Genomic DNA, 17,678 nt, shown 5'->3' on the forward strand with positions numbered 1-17,678 from the left:
GTGAGTGGAAGCCAACTTCTCAATGCATCTTTAATGATATTTACAATATTCGACATTTGGATATAATAACTAATCTTAAGTAATGATTTTAGATAAGATCAGAGTAATTTAAATACGTCGTAGGCGCACGAAGTCGATATAATACGAGAGTACTGGGATACAATGACGGCACACCGACAGGGTCAGCTCCGATTCCTGCTTTGCCGACAATCAGTATGTTACCCCGCGATGGTGAGCCTTCAATAAGGTAGTGTTACCAACAAGAGCGTTATCATGGATGGCGCCACCTGTATTTTTGCTCGATTTTGCCGACAGACAGTTCGATAATGAGATTTTTGTGACATCAGATAAGCAACAATTTTTGAATTTTTGCTGCCGGATGAGACATTTTACCGACGGAAGTTTTAAAATATAAGTACATTATATACTGTACACTAAGTGTAGAAAATTATACAATACATATAATATATTCATGATAGACACGTGAACATTCGCATGTATGCATCCCTACTCCAACTATAGATTTGTAAGTGTAGAATGTGTAATAAGCAAAGAGAGCCAGCGAGTTATTTAAGCACCAGAACGAAAAGAACCGTCAAACGAAGCGCCTCGCGTACTATAGATTTTGCCTCGAGTTTTATGAATAAATACATTATTATTAAGTCTAACAACTGATTTATTGACCTATCAAGTGAGATTTTCCCTCGTTTCTTTTCAGGACATGTTACTGATAAAAGCATTAACATGGCACCACCAGTCGCTGTTTTACCGATAAGATCTGTTGTGTGTCCAATATTTACAGCACGATGGTGTTAGTGAGTAACACCTGGCTGGAAGAGTCTTACCGATAGTCTAATCTATGTCATCAAGATTCGCGGTAGCGAATCGCCGCCAAGTGCCCGCAAGTCAACGAGCGCTAGCCGAGAATCTTTACCCGGACCAACTAAAGCCCAAAATCAGGGTGTCATATCTCCGGAACATGTGAATGATTTCTAACAAAACTCACAGGTCCTAAAGATCTTATCCATCTGACCTTGCACTATAAATTTTATTGAAACCTGCCCATCAGTTTTAAAGTTATTAACAGTCAAAGTTGATGTGAAATGAAAAATCTTCTTTTTCTTCTTCTTCTTCTTCTTCACCGCCCCTAGGCTTGGGTCCTCAATAAGTGACGAACGGCTCAACAGATTGAGTTTAAATTTGAACGAGGAGTCACTGCTATTGAAATCTCGCCCCCTATTGACTTAGAAGTAAATCTGAACATGCACTCGAACGCAAAAAATTGTTGAAATATTGGGCACGGAACGCTGCTTGGGACACCATTATGTATCGAACCGCTATGCATATTGAACTTTGAATTTGAAAGAATAGTGAAAGCCATTAAAATCTTAAAGCCTATTGATTTTGTTGTGAATCAGAACACGTAATCAGACGTTATTACCGTCCTTCAGAAGACTTATTAAGAGTGAACCATCGTGGCCGCCATCTTTGTAGCCGACAGCCGAATTGATTGGTGAACAACGTAGGATCTTCCGCGATCAGAAGCGTACACATATGCAAAATCATTTATAGTGCCTTCGGGGTCTCAAATTTCTGAAATAATTATTTGACGAGAACATGTGCAGATCATTAATTCTTGGGTATCAAAGACTGATTCAATTGTAACGATGTATAGTCTTTTTGCTTTTATTTCTGTATTGTGTTCCGGAACAGAAAAATACTTCATTTCTAATCAACCCATGTAACAGCTTGTTCAATTCAAAAGAATAAATCAATAACAAACTTGTTTATGATACATAGTAATAATTGCTTACACTGAGATATGTTATTATTTGACATGGTAACGTAGCCTTACATTGGTCTTTAAAAAGAATAGGATTACCAAATAAATCCATCAATATTTTGAAATAGAACAGAAGTACGCAATTATGTTAGTATCGAAGTATACAGGATAATTAATTGTAAATTTTTTATTCCACTTACTATTACTTACAAAAATTTGCAAGAAATGTTTACAAAAATAGTTCAACACAATTATCATATATCATCAGAGTGGTCCTTAGAAAGCTTGTCTGAAAAAGATTTGAAGATTGGCTACAAAAAAAAAAAATTAGAAAATTCTTCGAATATTGGAGATGAACAGAAACACTCGATGACGATGATCGATCGCTAACTTCAAGTAAAGAATAATGAGTGCGAATTGGGAATAATGACTGATTGATTTGCGGTTGAATTATAAATGATTCATCTTTTTTTATCTTCAATATTCCAAGAATTTTTTTGCCATGGTTTGAATTGTTTCAGGAGTGTCAACGTACACAGCCATGATTTTTTCCTAATTTCCGCGCTACAATGGAAATACTAATCAATCATCCATGATTACCTTCTTTCGCCTATCAGCAAGTTGTAAAAATAAGGTTTCTGTTTGTCAATAGAAAGAATTCAATTAAACCGTCCTGAGGGTGACCCGAAATTAGGGTCAAAACGTTCATGCAAACCATATCGTTGTTTCGATGACCTACATATTCAAGATCCTTCTTACATAAAATTTTCAGATCAAGACTACTTCTACATTATACAGAAAACCTTCAGCATGCCAACTAAGTTGTGAAGTCGCTTTGAAGATCCTGTTGTACAATCCTAGCTCAATCACAACCGACATAATTTTTTCTGTCGCATTTCGGAATACTACTTCGCAAATATCGATTTGATCAATAATATTCATAAAATTAAAGTTTCTGATTAGATTTATAAACTATGACTGCAGTAACCTTGACCAGTGTTTCTTCCACTAGGTAACATATTTCACGATTCAAACTTTGTTTTCGTAATATTGGAGTTAAAATATGTAACATTCCATCTCAAGTCGAAAGCAGAATAAGGAATAATGTACCCGCCACTCGCGTCGGTTGTAACGATTGTTACCGGCTGGATCGTATTAGTCGGTAAGAAGGGAGCCTAGTATACGTAAACGTTGAGAAGAGGCGCTTATGTTGCGAAAAAGATAAGATGGCGATACCGCGTCAAGAGAGTGCACGCTGTATTGTAACTCTTCGTAAAAATGTATAAGTAAACAGTATTCAAAAACGGCTCAAGTGGTTTTACTTCTGTTCAACCGGACTAAACAAATGGTCCTTCGAGCTGGATACATGAAATCAAGTAGAGTTAAATGAACGTTTCAAAAAAGCAGAAAATTTATTAGCGGAATTCGACGCAGTCCAAGAAAAAAAAGTTCATATTCTGCTTCTAATTCTTCAGTATGTGTTTCGTTTACATCGAGAACGCGTATTTTTTCTTGAACTGCGTCGAATTCCGCTAGTAAATTTTCTGCTTTTTTGAAACGTTCCTTTAACTCTACTTGATTTTCTGTATCCGGATTGAAGGCAGTTAGAAATGTTTTGAATCTCATCAATTTTGTTTTTACGCTTGCTCGACTGTGTTTCAACGATGCAATGTCCGTCATTTTTTACTATTCTATGTTACTTAAGCCTACTAAATGAAATGGAACGTGTCTGAATTCCCAAAGGCGAACGAAAATGTGTGAGAAAAGGATGGACTTACAAATAAATATTCGTCGATTTATTTGTCTCGAATATCCTCGAAGAAACGTAGCGTTGATTTTCGGACGTCAAAAATATGCTGCCGGCGAGAATCCTTACTGCTGCTGAGACTCTGCGCTGCCGTTGAAAACTCCGTCGAGCTTGTTTACATTTTCCGTTAGAGAACGCCGAGGATCCAAGGCGTTGGAAAACGTCGATTCGATGCTTCGAGAGCGTCTGATGCCGTTCTACGTTGTAGCTATAGCAATGCTACGCCGTGAGTCGAGCCGCCGAATATTAATCCGGTCAATTTAGACATAAAAATAGTGATCGAAACACAATAATTCCGACAGAGCTGAATTTTGGTACAGACCTTGGGTTTACCATTATAAAGAAAAAGAAAAAAGTCCCCATCGATACCATGTGTGCTAAAAAAGTTGTTCAAGGTCAAAGGTCAAAATTTTCGGTTTTTTCGATTTTTCTCGTTAACTGTTAATTTTATCATAAAAATAGCTAAGACCAAAATTGTAGACCATAAAATTATTCACAAAAATGGTTTCTATACTTTTTTTCCTAAGAATTATCATTTCTGAGATATCGCGATTCTAAAAGTCGAACGAGTTACATTCTTACATTACATTCAATATGCACGCATATTATATATGTCACGGATATACATAGTATATGTATAGTATATGTATATAGATAGTGTATATATAGTATATATTATAGTATATATTATAGTATATATTACAGTATATATATAGTATATATATACTGACATACATAGTATATATACGGATATACATAGTATAAATGTCGCATCACAATATTGTGTCATTGTTACATTTTGATCACCGGTTGCATGACGTTGATGGATCTTCGAGTATCTAACATACACGTATACAGGGTGTCCCAATTTAAAGCACGCATTACGTTTTCAGCCGAACTAACTCTTCAATTGGAAAATGTGTCCTACAAAAGTTGTTCGGTTCAGAGGGGGACACATGAAGATTTTTTTTTTTTTGGTCCAGCATCGTAATTGGTGATACTGTGGAGGATGCACCAGTTTTTTTAAATGGAATCATGCATTTTTCTCTCAACTAAAATATTCTTTATTTAAAAATCTACAATCTTCTAAGAACATGTTTGTTTTCTAAATGAATAGTTCGTGAGATAAAACAGAAAAAAAAATATTTTATTACTCCAAACTTTCTCTGTGATATATGTGATATGTCGGAGCATCAGTAGGGTGACTACAGATGTTCAAAAATACCACCATCAAGAGCAATACATGCTCTCACTTGCTTTTCGAAGCTCTGCACCGTTTTCAAAAGGATTGCCCTTGGAATGACTCGGCACGCATTAGTAATTCTATTCATCATGTCAACCCTAGTCGTTGGAGGCTCCCGGTAAACAACATCTTTAAGGAATCCCCACAGGAAAAAAACAGGCGATGTGAGATCCGGCGATCTTGGTGGCCACTCAACTGGACCTCCTCGACCGATCCAATTACCACCGTAGGTAGCCTGCAGATAATTCCTCACAATTCGGTGATAATGAGGAGGTGCTCCATCTTGTTGGAACCACATTCGTGCTCTTGTATCCACGTCAACTTCTTCCAAAAGCTCTGATAATGCGTTCTGCAAAAAGTCGAGATATCTTTGCCCGTTCACCGGTCCGTCGAAGTAATATGGCCCTACAAGATGTCCGTTGACGATCCCACGCCAAACATTCAATTTCCACTGATGTTGGTGATCAATCTCTCTCATTCAATGTGGATTATCAACAGACCAATATCGAGAATTCCAATGGTTAAGGTGACCATCGCTCTGAAATGTCGCCTCGTCACTCATCAGGAGGTAGCGGGAAAATTGCGGGTTTCGCCCGATTCGCCCAGTTGCTCACCGACAAAATGCAACGCGACGCACATGGTCTTGATCGGAAAGTTGTTGGTGCAAGGAAATTCGGTAAGGTCGAAGATGCGACGCTTTCAAGATTCTTTGCGCCGTGCTCTTTGATACCCCTAAATGTGTTTGGACTTTTCGGAAACTCAAATGAGGATTCATAGCAAACATCGTCAAAACAGCGATATTTACGGCAGCTGCGCGACCCTCGGCTTCGGGATTCAAATTTCGGACGATTCTTTGGCGTTTTAAGCGTCCTTGTCGAGCCTGGCGTTCCAGTTTTGCAATAGCCTTATCATTTGGAAATCGATGTCGGAGATGACCATATCGATCTCCATACATTCTAGCTGCTCGTCGGTAGTTCCCTCGACATTCTCCTAAGACGAGAAGAATATCAGCGACTTCAGGAGGAGTGTAATCAAGCATTTTAAATTGCTGCGAAATATTGTGAAAGTAGCGAGCTGTCGAGACCGTATCGTGTCGTACTTGTACGTATTCTTGCCCGTTATAAGAAAGCAAGCACGATACATTGTAAGTCGAGTTATGAAAAGGTAAGATCCAGCACATTCTATTTGTATCATGTTATTAGAAGGTCAGATACGACACAATACGGTAATACTCTTGAAAACGGCCCAGAACTTCGAAAAGCGAGTGAGAGCATGTCTTGCTGTTGATAGTGGTATTTTTTTTTTTTCTCTATCTCATGAACTATTGATTTTGAAAAAAAAATGTTCTGAGAAAATTGTAGATTTTTGAATAAAGAATATTTTAGTTGAAAGAAAAATGCATGTTTTCATTTAAAAAAACTGGTGCATCCTCCACAGAATCATCAATTATGGTGCTGGACCAAAAAAAAAAAAAAAATCTTCATGTGTCCCCTCTGAACTGAACAACTTTTGTAGGACACATTTTCGAATTGAAACGTTAGTTCGGCTAAAAACGTAATGCGTACTTTAAATTGGGACACCCTGTATAGTATGTATTGGACTGCCTCAAAAAAAAAAACTATTTTTTTTTTCGATCTCCAGCTTCATGAAATCACAATTTATAACATAATATTAGACCTCGTAGGAGGAAATCGCCGTGCGATTTTTTTAAGAGGTGCCTCATTGAGATTTTGTGATTCCCATTTGATTAACACATAAGAAATATAATTCTGACGGTTGGAGGGGGATATTAATATTTCTATGCAACAAACGGAACTCTATATAGTAGCGCTTGACAGTTTATATATTTTCTTTGAATCACCGTGTCGGAGAAATTTTTTAATCGCACGATATTCGAGTGATTCAACATTGCGTAAAACGTGGTTTTTCGCCTCTTCGAAAAATGGGTACCTAGGATAAACTCCCAGCTTCCTCGACTGGGTCACATTACAATGTTGAATAATATCCGTCAAATATATTCGAAGAAAACATATAAACTGTCAAGCGCTACTATATGTATAGAGTTCCGTTCGTTGCATAGAAGAATTATTATCTCCCTCCAACCGTCAGAATTGGATTTCTTACGTGTTAATCACATGGGAATTACAAAATCTCGATGCGGCACCTCTTAAAAAAATCGCGCGGCGATTTCCTTTCACTAGGTTCAATACTATGTTATAATATGTGATTTCCTGAAGCTGGAGATCGAAAAAAAAATAGTTGGTTTTTTTGAGGCAGTCTAATATACATATACTATATAATATATATATATATGTTAAATACTCGAAGATCCATCAAAGTCATACAACCGGTGATCAAAATGTAACAATGACACAATATGGTGATGCGACATATACACTATGTATATACTAGACTTCTCGCAAAAATTAAGGGAACAACAAAATTTTCGAAATTTTTAGGTGATTTTCAACAGGCTGTATTTCAGTGAAAAATGGTCGTACAAGAAATAAAAAAAAAAAGCTTTTGAAGCTTGAAGACTCTAGTTTTTGAATTTTTTGGTTAAAAATTTTTCGAAGCACTATTAGCCATGCAATCTTTGGATAAAGCACGAAGAAAAAATTTTCAAAATTTTTTACATTTTTTTTTCGCTCTACGGGCATGGAAAAATTTTTCCGAGCTAAACCAATGCATAGGTCGCATAGCTTGTTTATTCAGCTTCAAGATGCTTTTTTTTAAACCTCGATACGACCATTTGTCTTCGAGATATCGAATTTTGAATGCCAAAGGATCCTTTTTCACTCAACTGCCGATATCTCTGGAACTACTGGTTGCACAGCGAGCCGAAGGGCAGTTTCTTTTTCTGCAGAAAATTTCCTACAAAAATCTGTCAAGGTTAATGTCAAAAAAAATTTTTTTCCACCTGTAGCGTTAACGTGAAAAAAGAGCAAAAAAATGCCATTTTGCCTTTTTTTGGATAATCGACTGTATCTTCGTCAATATTGGGGGGAAAGCTTAAGTTAGAAGAAAATTTTATAGCCTAATGTACTCCAAAGGTCCCTCTAAATCGGTAGATCGATCGGTTCAGCGGTTTTCCTGGACCGATTGATTGAAATTTTGAAAAAATTAAGAGAACAAGGTCCCTTAAGAAACAAAAACCTTGTTCCCTTGATTTTTTCTAAATTTCAATCAATCGGTCCAGGAAAACCGCTGATCCGATCGATCTACCGATTAAGGGAGACCTTTGGGGTACATTGGGCTGTAAAATTTTCTTCTAACCTAAGCTTTCACCCCAATATTGACGAAGATACAGTCGATTATCCAAAAAAAGGCAAAATGGCATTTTTTTGCTCTTTTTTCACGTTAACGCTACAGGTGGAAAAAATTTTTTTTTGACATCAACCTTGACAGATTTTCGTAGGAAATTTTCTGCAAAAAAAGAAACTGCCCTTCGGCTCGCTGTGCGACCAGTATTTCTAGAGATATCGGCAGTTGAGTGAAAAAGGATCCTTTGGCATTCAAAATTCGATATCTCGAAGACAAATGGTCGTATCGAGGTTTAAAAAAAAGCATCTTGAAGCTGAATAAACAGGCTATGCGACGTATGCATTGGTTTAGCTCGGAAAAATTTTACCATGCCCGTAGAGCGAAAAAAAAAATGTAAAAAATTTTGAAAATTTTTTCTTCGTGCTTTATCCAAGGATTGCATGGCTAATAGTGCTTTGAAAAATTTTTAACCAAAAAATTCAAAAACTAGAGTCTTCAAGCTTCAAAAGCTTTGTTTTTTTATTTCTTGTACGACCATTTTTCACTGAAATACAGCCTGTTGAAAATCACCAAAAAATTTCGAAAATTTTGTTGTTCCCTTAATTTTTGCGAGAAGTATATATACATACTATAATTAATATTATACATGCAATATGTATACATATATACTATACATATACTATGTATATCCGTGACATATAGAATATGCGTGCATATTATATAGAATTTAACTTGTTCGACTTTTAGAATCGCGATATCTCAGAAATGATAATTCTTAGGAAAACAAGTATAGGAACCATTTTTGTGGATAATTTTATGATCTACAATTTTGGTCTGAGCTATTTTTATGATAAAATTAACAGTTAACGAGAAAAATCGAAAAACCGAAAATTTTGACCTTTGACCTTGAACAACTTTTTTAGCACACATGGTATCGATGGGGACTTTTTTCTTTTTCTTTATAATGGTAAACCCAAGGTCTGTACCAAAATTCAGCTCTGTCGGAATTATTGTGTTTCGAAATGTCTGAATTGACCAGACTATATCTACTTTTTCGGGCTTTGTTTCTGCTGCTCATCGATTTTTCCACGAGGCACGCTGAATTTTTCGATTTTTATGCAATGTAACGAATCAGTTGTCACTGGTCACTGATGAATATTGTTACCAGAGGTTTGTGAACCAGTCTTCGTGAATCTCGAACTTGATTGACCGCACGCACAGAATTTTGTTTTTTTCGATGTGGGCTCTCTTCTTACCGACTAATATGATCCAGCCGGTAACAATCGTTACAACCGACGCGAGTGGCGCGTACAAATAATGTACTTCAGAATAATTTGTCAATGGATCTCATTGTCGCTTTTCAATTATATGTCGGTGGAGATTTTCATCAGAGGTAAGCAATGATAAGTTTTAGGTTATACGCGCAAATTACGTATCGTTATCCTCACGAGTTATTTAAAATTGTATTGCACTTCACATGGCCACTACGACGATTTGGCAAATCTATCTATCTAATAAAAAAGTTCTGAACAAATAAAGAGGTGAAAAAGATTATAATAACAATAGTATAAAAAAGATTATAATAACAATAGTATTAAGAAGATTATAATAACAATAGTATACGCATGAAGTTGCCGGTAGGGTGAGATGCCGAAAACAAAACAAAAAGCATCTAGCAAACAAAACTTCCTTTGACAGCTGTCACCGGCTGTTTATGACAGTCTTTGACAAATATCTTTATAGGTATCTGTTTCTGATACACAAAAAATGAACATGCAAACAAAAATTATCAAGATGATTCCCGACGGGAATTGTCTTTTTCGCGCGCTGGCGTATTGTGTGTACGGCACTCAAGATCGACACGCAGAGGTGAGACTGAGTATCGTTTCAAATATAGTGGATAATTGGTTTACATTTACGGGTTTCATTACAGGTAATGAGTCAAACGGTGCTGTGATTAGGTCACCTGGTGATTACAAATCGCATACTTATGAATAAAAATGGAATATACGGTGGAGAAGCAGAATTAGCTGCAGCTGCAGACATTTTTAAGATATGTTTAATCATGTATCGCGGAGAACATATTCAACCATACCGAATCGGATCCCAAGATGAAAGACAATTCTCGCTACTCTTCACCGGCGACGGTGACAGTGGACACTTTGATGTCTTGCAGAACCAAAATAGAATTCAGATAGTGAGTAATAAGTATCAAAAGTAACAAGCAAATGATAGTAAATCTAAATATATCACCAAAGAGTCAAAAGGACAGCCAGGATTTACGATGGCAATGGAGAAAGGAGAAGTTTCAACCAGCAGACAAGGCGATGAAGATGGTGGATGGTCGGAAGTATCACAAAAGAAAAAGGAAAATAAAATTGTAATTGCGAAGAACCAAATAAGCCATAGAATAATATCCAACAAATATTCGTATAACCAGGCAAGAGGACCGAAACCCGATTTCGTCCAAGCGTCACCCCACCTCGAACCTACAAAATGGAGACCAGCTGCACAAAATAATGATTGTAGGAAAGCAAATTTTGAAACACAATTTCATGTAATCTTTGTGTTATTCCAATAAAGAAAATCTATTTTACTTTTTTTTGTCTTTCACTTAATTAAGTTTATTCCTTCATAAAGCAAGTATAGCTCAACATCCGCATGTCAAGGAAGTACAAAAATCTTTAAAAACTTGATCAGCCGTAGCTTCTGCATTGATAACCAAGATGGGAGCTGATAAAGAAGAAAAGGTTTGTTTTATCAACCAATCCTCATGAACCTCATGAATAGTTCTGAGGAGCTCTAAAGAAATGTTCGATTCTTCCTCACAAGAACGGGAATTGACTCCGGCGAAAGAAGTTTATGGGGAAACTCGCAAACAGACAATTAAATCTACTCCAAGCTCAGACGGGCGAGGGAGAAGATCGAAATTTTTCATCAATCAATAAGATTCGAAGTCAACTTCGAACTAAATTTAAAGTGAAAAATGTAAAATAAATTTATTTGAAAAAAAAAGAATTGATATCAATTATTTGTACTTAGAAACCAGACGCAGTAGATTCTATATCTTTATATGTAGATATACGTAAAAAAATCTGAAAATAATAACTGTAGCAAAATAAGTCGCCGAATGCAATTGGAGTTGCATGGCAGCGGGAGTTTTGCACATGTGAGTGGATTCGTTCACTACAAAAATCTGAGCAGACCTGCATAGGGAGCCAATAGCAATGTCGGGTTGATCGAAAACAACCGATCAACAGTTGCAGATCTGTCATCAAATCAGCATAAATGAATTCACGTGTCTAATAGACAATGTATAAGGAAATAGTGAGGTGCGCAGCGCCGAGACCTCGGCAGCGAGCGAAGCGAGCGCCGAAGTGGGGTTGGCGCGCAAAGCGCGCAGGCCGCATGCTGCCGAAAAATGTTGATGGTAAAATCATTTGGTTCCCAAGTCTTGTTCGATCTGACGTATTCGCTTTGCTATTTGATATGTGATCAGTCATTCCCTTGTAACATTCTACACGCAGTTGCTTCTGATTATTTCTTGAAAACAATAAACGCTGCTTCGTGTTTCATATTTGCAATCACATAGTGTTGTGTTAATCGTCCGCTCCACAACAACTGATTCTGTGCTTCACCTGGACGTAAGGCCAATCGATGTCCATAGTATTGAACAGGAGAGATTTTCTTGTTTGTTCCTACGTGTTTCATGTTATAGCTCCAACCTAAATCAACGCACGGAAATAGTAATGGAAAAATCATTTGATCAACGTGATGCGAATATTTCGGCACATATCCAACTGCACGGTCTTGTTTTGGAAATACTTGTACTTCTATATTTTCAGATACTGCCCCGTCATCTGAAACGATCAAAGCTGCTAGCTCACCACAGGTTGGCGCATTGTACCGCCGTCTATCGTCTTCCTTGAGTGCAATAAAGTTTAATCTCTAAGTTTTAAAATTTGCTGCATAAGGATTGATATCTATTATCAGTCTACCAATAATTTCTGACAGATTTACTCTTCTTGCGTCATTTTCTCTCAGCGCTAGCTGAGTTTGTGCATCGTAGATGTAAATTTGTCCATATCTCGGTCGGTTATTGTTTGCGGTATCTAAATTTGTAGATATTTTGTAACTCACATCCCACTGATATATATAATTATACACTGGATTGGATTAAGCGTGGTGCCGTCACGCCAATTGAACGGTAGCCATTTTGTACAGATTCTTGTCACTTCAGATATACATATATATATATATATATATATATATATATATATATATATATATATATATATATATATATATATATATATATATATATATATATATATATATATATATATATATTAGGGTGGTCCTTATTTGGGGTGTTGATGAATTTCGACAAGTGCGCCCCCTAGACACGTTCGAAATAAATGAACAAAAAATGTGTGCGAAAACGGAGCGCTGTAGTCCAATTAGAAGACGTGCCTCTAAGCTCGTTTTGTTTTTCATTTGAATAACATGGGATTTTTAGACTACTTCAATCATTATGTTTTAAAAAATTCTTTTTTCACATAAATCTGTTTTTCATGGGTACAACTACGCGTATATTTTTCCACAAGTCGTTATCACAACCTTTACGCCCCCCATCCCCCTGATATTATACACGACGGCAAATTGATCAACGTGAGAATACTTCTTTTTAGCCGCTTGGTGCTTGACAGTATTTCACCAATTAAAAGGCAGTCTTATTTACGTCATAAGTTCGTAAAAAAAAATAATTGTACCTGTGGGAAAAAATATGTATTTCAATTAGTGTATTTAAAAACACATCGTTTATACTTTATACTTTTTTCAAAAGTAATAATTAAAATTAAAATGTTTTGATCGCCGTCTATTTTTCTGGATCAGGAAAGATTTTACGATATTCCGAGATCCATGAACAACAGATTTATGTGAAAAAAGAATTTTTTGCGTTCATGGGGACAACTCAAAAACATAATGACTGAAGTAGTCTGAAAATCCCATGTTATTCAAATGAAAAACAAAACGAGCTTATAGGCACGTCTTCTAATTGGACTACAGCGCTCCGTTTTCGCACACATTTTTTTTAATTTATTTCAAACGTGTCTAGGGGGCGCACTTATCGGAATTCGTCAACACCCCAAATAAGGACCACCCTAATATATATATATATACGTGATATATGTATGTGTATATAATCGATTGCGATGGAAAATTACAGTAACAATTATTGAGGTAACAATGAGTACCTGCGTTTTTTGCAAAACAAAGCAATCAAAATATTGTGGGCGATCATTTCACAAGTGAGTATACAACGCTGAAGCGTTCTGCAAATGATAACTTGCAGAGGTTATGTCAGCATACAAAGTATTTATCAATTATATTTAACGAGTATTATAACGTACGAATCGTGTCAGTAAAAATTCACAATATTTGAATTATGAACCGATCTTATTATAATTGAAATTAAAAACTCGGGTATTATTGACTCAGGGATTAAATTATAATTCAATATGTAGATTTCCCGTGAAAGATGTGTTGCGCCTTCAGCAGTGGTTAAAAGAAATGAAGAGGAAGGACTGGAAGCCAAACCGAAATAGCACATTGTGTTCAGCTCATTTTACAAATGACTGCTTTGATAGGACAGGATTCCTAATTACATTGAAAAAGAACAGTGTACCAACTATATTCGACAACCCAAAATCAGAGTGTTCATCTTGTCACCGATTAAGGGAATATGGACATGGCTATTCATTCTTCAAGTAAGTACCGTTACTCAGTGCAACATAACGTGTGAATTAATAAATTTAAACTTTGCTTGTTATGTAAGTTCCCATTGGATGAACCTGATATTATGAAGCAGTGGATCGCAAATATAAACATTGGACCGTGGTCTCCATCAAGTGATAGCTTTCTGTGTTCCGACCACTTTGAACCCTGTTGCTTTCAGAAGAAAAGTCAAAAATTATATAACTTTACAAAAAGGCAGTATCCCAACGTTATTTGGTAAGATCTGAAACTATTAATCCCTTTTAGGTCAGAGAAAACTCAGTGTGCATAAAGACACGTTGATGTGATGCACTATTGCGTCAATGCCATCGAAGCGGTTAATTACCTACAGATTATAAAGTGCTCTGTTACAGAAAAATCGTGTGTGACACATTTCTGTGTATTTCCGTTGTCGTTATTTATTAGTAACTTATCTGTAGGTGAAAACTTGCAGCAGACCGAATTTCAGGATGAATCCGATTGGCCCACCACAGTGAATGTAACCAAATTACATGATCACCTACACATTTGTACCTGATTTGCATGCTCAGATATGTACATCTTTTTTATTTTCTTTTGGTTGTGCTTGTAACTTTTTCTTCATGTGAATGGATTGTGGATTGATACTACTAATTGTATTACGGTTGTAGTTTATCGCACGCAACTCTAAAAAAATGCCTTAACGTTTGCAAGGAATGTTTTATTCTCCATATTTTTGAATAAAGTTTTTACTCACCCAATTCGATATAATTTAATTCAAAACTTTTTTTACATGTCTTAAGCTCCACTTTGATGATCAATGGATGGTAAATGGATTCCCTAACGGTTGAATTAGTATTATACAAATTTTTGAATAATCCGCATGGAATTCAGCCCACCATAGAATAAAGGATAATGGACGAAAACTTCTCAGAATTGAGGACTTCTTTTGAACATAAAGAAAAATCACGCTTAAATACAAGTTTTTCGTCATATTATTTAATGATCTTTTACATCATATAATTGTAAATAATAATATACTTTCGAAAAAATAATTTGTTCTTCATTTAATGTATCAAACATTATTTCACTCGTCAAAAACTTTTTTGTGTGACGAATATATCGTTAGATCTAAATAGCATATATTACGCAGTTCAAATCTAGCGCGCATTTTGTGACAACTTTCTGTACAAGATGGCGGAAATTCAATTGTTCAATTGGACGCACGAGCTTACACGTAGAGTATACGGTAATATCCAATCCAGTGTATATATATATCAGTGTCACATCCCCGATTATTTTCATCACATATGGTCCTGGATTCCCCAGATCTGCCACGGTACAATTGAATGATGCAAACGGAAACGCGTCATTATATCATCGTATATGTTGTCTGAAGTGTCTTGATACTTCGTCATTCCCTTCTCGCAGACGTTGAAGTACATCAGGATATTCCGTTAATGGTGGTAATGTTATTTTTCCTCCATGACAGCAATTATTTGCCGCCCTTCCTGTTTCATATTTGAACCTTTCTGCATTGCAATGTTTACATTTTACGTTCGTTTCACCCATGTCTAGTTGCTCCACAGTTTTGAAAATGCCTTTTTCAATATCCCCGTTGTAACGATGCTCAGCAATGATTGATTCACTATTCATTGCTTCCACTCGTTCTCTGTTTTTGTCTAATTCCAACCTGTCTCTGCTATCTTCTATTGTTTGGCTGAATACAGACAGTTCCTTCTCCATCGATGTCAACGTATCACTGTCACTCAATATTTCATCACAAACATGAATTTCAGATACGTTATTCTTGCTCATAAGTCGTTAATACAATTCTTTTTCGTCTGTCGTTTCATCTACTCGTTGTCTCTTGCCGTCCAGTTCAATTCCTTCTGTGCTTACTTTTCTTTTTTTCATCAATCTAAGCTTCTGTTCGTTGGTTGAAAATTGGTGTTCCTTCTCCATTGATATCGATCTATCTCCTTAACTTGCTGAATTATTTTTACTATCGCTCTGCCGGTTATTCTCCAAAATCACCTTCTATATATTATTTTTTTCTTTATATTTGCGTAGCTGTTCACTCCGCAAAACACCTCTTTCTCTTGTGGTTAATATCGATCCTGGTCGTCCTCTTGCCTGGTTATACGAATATTTGTTGGATATTATTCTATGGCTTATTTAGTTCTTCGCACTTACAATTTTATTTTCCTCTTTCTTTTGTGATACTTCCGACCATCCACCATCTTCATCGCCTTGTCTGCTGCTTGAAACTTCTCCTTTCTCCATTACCTTCGTAAATCCTGGCTGTCCTTTTGACTGTTTGGTGATATATTTAGATTTACTATCATTTGCTTGTTACATTTGATACTTATTACTTACTATCTGAATTCTATTTCGGCTTGCTCTTTTTACAGATTTTTCATCGCGAATCAATTTTAGAAAGAAAAAAAAATGCCATCTCATTCAAGTGATGATGACGATGAGTGGTCGATCGTTGATTGGGGCGAGGATGAGGAGGCTGAGGAAGAGATAATTATAGGCTTTTCCGAAGCAACACGTGAGTTTTCGTTGGAGGAGCTTCGGGATCTCGTTGAGGATGCGCGAGCTGCTCGAGTGAGACCAAACAGCCGACATTATATAAATTACGGTGATATATGTATGGAAATAATTGTAGAAAAATGGGCGAATGAAACTATCGTAATAATTATAGATGTCAAAAATAGCGATGATGATGATGATGATGATAATGTTAGCAAACAGGATAACGATAATGATTTTATGGATTATTTTGAGGAATAAACCACGCTAAATTCGTAATTATTGATTATATATTTTTCACAAGTAAAAATTCATAACATTTACATTTTGTATGACGAGAATGGGTGAAAGTTATAAAGATATATATTTGTAATGTATCCTATTTCTAGATTATAATTTTATCGAATAGTAAATTTTTTTAATTCTATTTAAAAGCTATGATATAATTGAGATGAATTCTATTGAATATTCTACATATAAACCCGAATATAATTGTATATATTGTAATAAATTCTATTGTTATTTTGGTAAATATTGTCCATATTATCTATACACACGATTGCAACCTAGACAGTCTTTAATTAGAGGATTCGGTCCATCCACGATATCGCCATCGGGTCCTGGTGTGTAATGTACGCTACATCTGCGGAAACTTGCGATGACGTAGTCCATTTTCATATTCTCTGGTAGTTTATCCCACGCATCATTGATGGAGTTTGATGCGAACGTGCGAATAAATTCTTCTGGTAAAAAAGCTATATCCTCGGACATCATTCCCCTTAAACCGTCCAATTCTTTTTACAGACGGAAGGATTTCTCGAGGGAGCTGGTACACTCCTTCGAATACCAACTCCTCAGTCACTGCACATTTTCAAAGGCGCAATTGTATGCCGGGATGTATTCAGAGTTGTCATCATACCAAATTGAGCCTGGCGCTGCTGCTTGCTGGAGGTTATTCGCTGGAGAGTATCCATGGTTCACGTCATGCCACGGTGCCGCTTCCATATACCTCAATTTTTCCATTGCAGGGGGTATGATATGCAAATCTTCCATGTTAATAACCCTTGTTGTACCATCGATGATCTCCGACAGCCATGCTTTTTTCTCCGCCCCTTTGACGTATACGTAACACGCATTTCCAACCATTTTTCTCACAATCTTCGTCACATCCTCGTGAGATTTGTTTCCCGCATTCCATGATATTCCGTGGTGATTGTGTTTCAACCATACATTGGTAGCTCTACATTCAAGTGGTAAGCTTGCCAAATCATAGGGCGGCTTAAAAT

General features: G+C 36.4%; 1 protein-coding gene across 2 annotated transcripts; it reads left to right on the plus strand.

Moving 5' to 3' along the window:
• Positions 1-12,264: 12,264 nt before the first annotated feature.
• On the plus strand, positions 12,265-14,428 carry LOC124306383 (uncharacterized). 2 transcript variants are annotated; one of them, XM_046767052.1, is made up of 5 exons: positions 12,265-12,304; positions 13,328-13,409; positions 13,626-13,868; positions 13,936-14,112; positions 14,316-14,428. In XM_046767052.1, the coding sequence occupies exons 2-5, from the start codon at positions 13,348-13,350 to the stop codon at positions 14,317-14,319; spliced, it is 486 nt and encodes a 161-aa protein (XP_046623008.1). In that variant the 5' UTR covers positions 12,265-12,304; positions 13,328-13,347; the 3' UTR covers positions 14,320-14,428. The 2 variants fall into 2 exon arrangements, with proteins under 2 accessions (XP_046623008.1, XP_046622999.1); XM_046767043.1 differs by having other exon boundaries at positions 12,283-12,339; positions 13,268-13,409.
• Positions 14,429-17,678: the final 3,250 nt, after the last annotated feature.

Source organism: Neodiprion virginianus, chromosome 1 (assembly GCF_021901495.1).
Source record: "Neodiprion virginianus isolate iyNeoVirg1 chromosome 1, iyNeoVirg1.1, whole genome shotgun sequence".
Taxonomy (NCBI): domain Eukaryota; kingdom Metazoa; phylum Arthropoda; class Insecta; order Hymenoptera; family Diprionidae; genus Neodiprion; species Neodiprion virginianus.

Excerpts from the sequence above, each read along its gene's own strand:
- LOC124306383 (XM_046767052.1), top strand. The coding sequence starts at position 13,348 with ATGAGTACCTGCGTTTTTTGCAAAACAAAGCAATCAAAATATTGTGGG. Across the intron at positions 13,410-13,625 it reads TGTGGGCGATCATTTCACAA|ATTTCCCGTGAAAGATGTGT; the intron begins GTGAGTATACAA and ends TTCAATATGTAG. Across the intron at positions 13,869-13,935 it reads CATGGCTATTCATTCTTCAA|GTTCCCATTGGATGAACCTG; the intron begins GTAAGTACCGTT and ends CTTGTTATGTAA.